Raw genomic sequence first — 6,945 nt, 5'->3', positions numbered from 1 at the left:
ATAGGTTTATATATTTGAGGATCTAAGCAATATTATTACATATTAACAACAATTTATCAATATCCTTCAAAATTACTTTAAGCTATATAAGGATTTAATATATTGTAAGACTAATTAGTTGTTAATGCGGTAGTGTGCCTATATCATGACTACATTAATAAATATATTAGACAGTTACTTCTTTTTATTAATGTACTGAGGTCCCGAATAAGGGTCGAAACGTATACATTGTCATTGTTCTAATGGATAAATTGATTTATACATCGTTATTCAGTTATCCAAGCTTGTTATGGCAATATAATTTTGTTCAAATTCACCATTCCGATGTCGAATTAACATTAATTCGTTGAACTATTTTTCGCTGAGATATATCCGGTAATGATAATGTTGCCGGTACATGTAAGAAATGCAAGGATTACTTTAAAATGTTGTTATTTTGCAAAATATAATCGCAGCAGCTTACAATTTTTTTTTTTTAATTAAAAGGAAAGTTTCGAATCTTATGACATTACAAACAACATCTTCCCAAAAATTGTAGCAATTCCGTGCATTCTGTTAAACTTGGTAATTTTTAATATAACAAACATGTCCTCATATTTTTAGAGATTACAATGGTAAAAAGGCATTAATCTTATCGAGTCATAGCATCTTAAAGTAGAGACTTCAACTTTTAATTTAAAAAAATTCGTCATCCTATGATAATTTTTGGCGGAGTTATATTCAATCAAATTTGACTAACTTTTGCCCAAAATTTTTCTAATTTATTTTTTGAGCTGTATACATGTATATATTTATGTAAATACTAAATTAAAACTTATATATGTATAATATATACATATATATATATGTAATATTTACATTTAACAATTTAACATTTATTTAATTTTTTAGCTAAATTTAATCTTTGTGTTTTCTTATAAACTTTATTATTTTTTGTATAAAAATAATCTTATTACAAAATAATTTATATACAATTAATAAAACGTTAATTTTTATAAATATTAAATTAATAAATGGTAAATGAATTTTCGAATAATTGCGTAAGATCCTCTTCTGACTGTTCACGTGGCGCCAATTTCGTGATGCGATGCTAGAAGAAAAGAGGAGATAAATTTTAATAAGGTTTTTAATGGGGTTTTTACCTAGACAATGTATTGATCATTATATTACATTTTATATTAATTATATGTCATTTTTCCGTTTAATAAAGAATATATGCACTGAATGTTATTTACCTGAGGCAACGTGCCTTGAACTAACGTAGGAATATCTTCTTTCTTGAAACCGAGTTCTGTCAAACCGTTTTCAATTTTCATAAGACGCATATATTCCTTTACAATATCGGCCAAAATTTTGCCCGCGTCAGCCTGCTTAGCATTATTAACATCCGCTCCGAGCAATTCTGCAGCTTCCAGATGCCTCTCTGGACATGCACTTCCGGTGAAAGAAAACACTGCTGGTGCGGAGATCACCACGGATAGACCGTGAGGAACTATGGGATGATCATTGCTATATCCCTTAAATATAGTAAGAATTCAGTAAAAATATCAAAAAATTTCAAATAATTTAATGGTAAACCTTTATATTAGGGGACACCTCTTCGATGACCTTGACCTTGACATATGTTATAAAGGTGAAGCTACTGATCAACTTTTCCTTATAAATTAATCGGCGGTCTCTTGTAGTTTCTAAGATATTTAGATCTTCTCCTTACTAAATGATTACCTCCTGTCAAGGAAAATGAAAGTCGGTCGCTCCTGAAGCAGGGGGAGAGGTGAAGTGGAACTTGTTTCACGAAGTCGTGCGCCCCTAAGCAGGAGGGGAAGTCTCTTTGCGTGGAAAATCGTGCAATATACAGAAAATAATAAAGTTTTGAAAATGAATTTTATATAAATATATCTCGAAAACTATAAGAGGCCGCCAATTAATTTACTAGGAAAAGTTGATCAGTGCCCTCTATAACATATATCAATGTCAAAATCATCAGAAAAGGTGTCCCCTAATGTAAAGGAATACCAATTTAATTTATAACAATTATTTACTATATAATAATTAATAGTGTGATAAGATAGAACAAGATATAGCATGATTTTACAAATGTATTCTAAATAAGAGATAAAGTAGAGATTTCTCTCGAGAAAGGGAGAAGAGAGAAGTCATATTTTTATATTGCTACTTGGAAAGCTATTATAATTAAATATTTTTCTACTTTTTAAATAAATGTTGCTTAAATATTGCGATAAATACATAGAAGTTTAAATATAAATTAAATTTTTTATGCGAATTAAAATTATTATTGATTATAAAAAGAGTATACAGAGTGTTAGTTAAGTATGTTGTTATACTCAACAGAGCGATTCTTTGGTTTATTTCAAGTAAAAAAGTCCATATAAACATGTGTTTTAAACGACTTAGTTTCCGAAGTACAGGTGAATGTTCGCAAATGTTTGACGAAACGGTAAATTGCGTTGGAGATATCTTCCTGCATAAATATGCCTTGCTTCACGTGAGTTACCATTCGCACAACCGTAAACAAAGTGACAAAGTCAAAGTCGAAGTCACAAAATCAAAAATATATTTCAGTTCTGATGTTACTGCGAGTCAGTTTGTACATACGTTTTCAACAATTCATCTAATTGTTTTATTTCATCAGAAGAACTGAAGCCTGTCTTTGTTTTTTTTTCCTGTTTTTGACTAGTTTTTGACTAGTTCAAGCTGTATTTCTTTCAAATAAACAAATTATTACTACACATTTAAATTTTTTTATTTCGGAAACTAAGCCGTTTAGGACATGTTTATATGGACTTTTTGCTTGAAATAAACTAAAGAATCGCTTTGTTGAGTATGACAACATACTTAACTAACACCCTGTATATAAGGGAAAGTGGTCTAAATCGGACCTATTTGCAGTTTTTTCTCTTTATAAGGCGTAAATAAAGTTCGATCGTAAAACCGAAGGTGGAAAGATCATTTAATTCCCTTCAAATAAATAAATTATTAAATAAATTATTAAATAAATTAAATACAAAATAGATCTATTTGTTGTAAGCTGCAAACATTATTGTATTTAAAATAGCGAGTGATACACCATAGACTAAAGAAATATAGTGAAAGACTAAGAAATACAGTGAAAGACATAAAACAATACAGTGAAAAGTGAAAAAGTCCCGGAATAAATTAATTAGACAAATTGATTACAAACCTATTTATTATCAACTACAGACTCAAAATAATATTGATACAAGCTTTAGGGTTTCACTAGTGTATGTTTATTGTTTATTTTAGTATTAATGTGTTTGCGCTATTTATGTCCCAATAATAATAAATTTTCTTTATATAAGAATATGTTTTATATTACGGAATATTACGGATCCGTCATTTTAAAATGTGTACTTCTGACCTCGGATTCGTGTTCAGCGACCAAAAGAAAAACAGGTAGTACCAAATTGTAATGAAATTCAAATATTTCTTCAAATTTTGACACATCCAAGAAATGCGTAAACTTACTAATTTCAAAGTTGAGGGGCAACCTGAAGATATTAATCGATTTCGATGAAATTTTATCCAGATCATATTGAGGTCCATAGCTAACTTTTGGGGGATATTCCTAATCAATTTAAAAAAAAAAATTTTTTCAGCCCACCCTAATATATAGTATATATATATATATATATACATATATATGAATTCAAGTTCTTAATTTACCTTTGGTTGGAAATTTCGAACATTTCCACTTATAGGATACGAAAGTCCATGACAAAGATGAACACCAGCATTTCCAAAACCAACGCCCGCCATTGTACTTGCTAAATGCATATGACTCCTAGCTTCCAAGTCTTCTTGATTATAAACTGCTCGCTCAAAGTATCTATGTAAAAAATTACATATTCATTTATGAATAAACAATATTTGTTTAAAAAAAATAAGTTTTGGAAAAGTAAACTGTGTACTTTCTTTGAAGCCAGTTATCTTAAAACAAAAAAATTTTTTAATATTCTCAACATTTTTCAAATTTTAGCATTACATTTAATTTATGTCATATTGGTGGAGAATTAAGAAGATATCAAAAATTTTTAAGCGATTTTTATGCTATTATTTAAGAGACGACTTTCGTTCTTTGAAAAAAAATTAACGTAATTATTTTGAAATCAATTAGAATTATTTTGAAATCAATTAGAATTATAGATACTTATATTTTAATATAATTTCGTAATTTTATTTTTGACTTGATAAAAATTAACCTACTATTTATCTGGAAGTCTTTGGTTCAAAATACGTATTGGATGTGCAATTTTGCATAAGTAGTTGACTGATTAATTACTTGCGCATAACTTGAAGAGCATATCGCGCCCAGACATCGCTAATAGGATTGCTGCCTTGATAAGCTGGTCTCAAAATTGGATTTGATGGGCATGGTGTTCTCTCTGTATAGGGCACCGCCGTGAAAGATTCTAAAGCGTGACAGAGCACATCGAAACCAGAGTAAGCACATACTCTCTCTGGCAAAGTCAGAGTATGTTTGGGATCGATGATTCCTAGTGTAGGACGTAGAGATCTGTAATAAGATGATAAATTAATATTTTTTAAACCTTCTTTCTATCCAATGACTTATACTGAACATTGCCTGTTAGCGATCCCTGTTTTGGCCTTTAGCGGCCGATAATCGAAGATAGATACTCCAGTTGTCTCAGAACCGGTACCGGAGGTTGTCGGAACGGCTATGAGTGGTTTCAAAGATACTCGGATCGGTTTACCTTTTCCGATCGGTGCATTTACGTAATCCAAAAATTCGGCAGTTGGATCGCAACTATATAGATTTGCCGCTTTACAAGTATCCATCACGGAACCACCGCCAACCTGCGAATCAATAATAAAAAATAATAATAATATGATATAATTGGTAATTATGCAGTAATTCTGTAAATTAATTTTGTATTATATGTATATTATATCAATTATTTAAGGGATCATTCTCCAATGACCTTGCATAATTACCATATAATCATATAATAATTAATAATAAGTATATATTTTATTAATTATATTATTACATATAATAGAAATAAAGATTCATTTAATGATATAATATACATGTAATTGATACAAAAAGAAAATGTCATTTAATTTATATGTATGTTTTACAAAGAGTGTGATAAGATCAACATTTTTTCTTATAGCGTTTCTTGCATACGTACTGCTACAAAAGCATCAAAATTTTCACGCTTGGCAAATTCGATGGAATCTTGTAAGCTTTGTTCAGTTGGTTCCACTCGTACTTTATCGTAAATCTCGAATTGAATCCCATATTTGGAAAGGCTATCAATAGCAGTTTTTACAGGGGCTAAATTCATCAAATTAGGATCAGTCATCAGACACGTTTTCTTCGCTCCTAAATTTTGTATATCCATTCCTAACTCTTTCGTTACTCCTACTCCATATCGCACCGTAGAACATGCCATCTAAAATTTCATGTAATTTTTAATAATTAACATTATACATAAATTACAACATTATTACAATTCAATTGTCAAACGTTTCAATAATATATAGAAAAGAGTAAATTACTGAAATGAATTTAAGAATTATGCTTTTAAAATTTTTAGTCTCATATTTGTGAGATACGTGTATTGTTTTTTGTATATATAATCAGTCGGATTTAATTTCTAAAATAAAGGAAGAAAGAGAGAGAGAGAGAGAGAGAGAGGGGATATCTTACTATATCGAATAATCTTTAAATAATAATCTCTAATTTTAAGAAATAGTTTTGTTAAAATATATATCTCTGTTGCATCTACGACATATTTAGATTATTATCAGGAAGTGGCATTGAATATATGATTGCTGTAAACACGTTATCTTAAATGAATGCACGTATGTGAGAGGTTTTTGATTACATAATCGCAGAGTCTGCGATAAAATCAATGCATTTAACATATGTTTTAAGAAGAGTTCTTAATAGTTTCTCTGTCTTTATACAAATTATACCTCGAAAGCATATTCCTTATCGGTCATAATATTTGCTGCAGTGCTTCGAGCTTTTCCATGATCCCATACGCTAGTAGCTCCTGGATTTCCGTGCGCTGGACATCTGCAACTAAAAATCCAGAACAGTTTAAATTTCACGTTCAATATGCTTTTATTCTTTCACCCAAAATAAACCCATCGAGAAATTGAGCTAATGCGCGCTACTTTAACGGATTATAAGTGCGTATAGATTCTAACTGATTGTCACTGATGTTACATTCCATTCTCACATTCTTACGTCTCTTATATAATATTTTTACAAAATAGAGACGAAAATTATTTCCACTGCTTTAATAATATAAAGCAGGATTTTAAATGTACTTATGTTTGCTTATATCAATACTTTTTAAAAAGGAAGGTAAATAAAAATATAATGAAGATGTTCTTTTGATGGAAAGGATCATTTGTTTTGCGAGAACTAATTTTAATTGTAAAAACTTAAATGTTCTGTTTTTAGTAGTTATTATATATTTAATTTTAAGTAATGTTCATTCATTATTAATTATAGCACGATCACTCAGTTTAGTTCTCCTTATCGCGTATTTTAGTTTAAAAACATAATGTATTTTTGAATAAAATTTATCATATTGATTGATCTACGATAGAGAGCGTAATCAAAACACTTGGCGATTTATTTAATAACATTGCTATTGTATTAACTTTTTCCAAATAAAAATTATAATGTAGTTTGCTTACGACTGAGATGAAATGACTTGCAGAAGTTCAATGACGCGTCGCCTCGGCAACATTTTAAATACTTGTTAGGAGTGATCGTCTAAAAAATAACAAAGTAACAGTGGTTGGAACAAATTTTAACAGGTCTTTTGATTGAAAATATGGCGGAGTGACGTTCTCGACAACCTCTCGTGCTGTACTCTTGTCTTGATATCACGATCAGTTCATATTCCCCTTCCTTTCACT

General features: G+C 29.7%; 1 protein-coding gene across 1 annotated transcript; it reads right to left on the bottom strand.

The window, feature by feature from the left end:
- Positions 1–997: 997 nt before the first annotated feature.
- LOC108722584 (Type III alcohol dehydrogenase) lies at positions 998–6,945 on the bottom strand. The gene is made up of 8 exons (XM_018447763.1): positions 6,721–6,945; positions 5,986–6,094; positions 5,196–5,459; positions 4,625–4,857; positions 4,322–4,555; positions 3,706–3,868; positions 1,236–1,517; positions 998–1,090 (listed from the first exon to the last, which is right to left on the bottom strand). The coding sequence occupies exons 1-8, from the start codon at positions 6,771–6,773 to the stop codon at positions 1,007–1,009; spliced, it is 1,422 nt and encodes a 473-aa protein (XP_018303265.1). The 5' UTR covers positions 6,774–6,945; the 3' UTR covers positions 998–1,006.

The sequence above is a fragment of the Mycetomoellerius zeteki genome, unplaced genomic scaffold, assembly GCF_001594055.1.
Source record: "Mycetomoellerius zeteki isolate Tzet28-1 unplaced genomic scaffold, Tzet1.0 scaffold211, whole genome shotgun sequence".
Classification (NCBI taxonomy): Eukaryota; Metazoa; Arthropoda; class Insecta; order Hymenoptera; family Formicidae; genus Mycetomoellerius; species Mycetomoellerius zeteki.
The sequence above is the reverse complement of the archived record's forward strand: the minus strand, read 5'-3'. Positions and strand labels throughout refer to the sequence as shown.

Excerpts from the sequence above, each read along its gene's own strand:
- LOC108722584 (XM_018447763.1), bottom strand. The coding sequence starts at position 6,773 with ATGTTGCCGAGGCGACGCGTCATTGAACTTCTGCAAGTCATTTCATCT. Across the intron at positions 6,095-6,720 it reads CAAGTCATTTCATCTCAGTC|TTGCAGATGTCCAGCGCACG; the intron begins GTAAGCAAACTA and ends CTGGATTTTTAG. Across the intron at positions 3,869-4,321 it reads GCTCTTCAAGTTATGCGCAA|ATACTTTGAGCGAGCAGTTT; the intron begins GTAATTAATCAG and ends TTTTTTACATAG.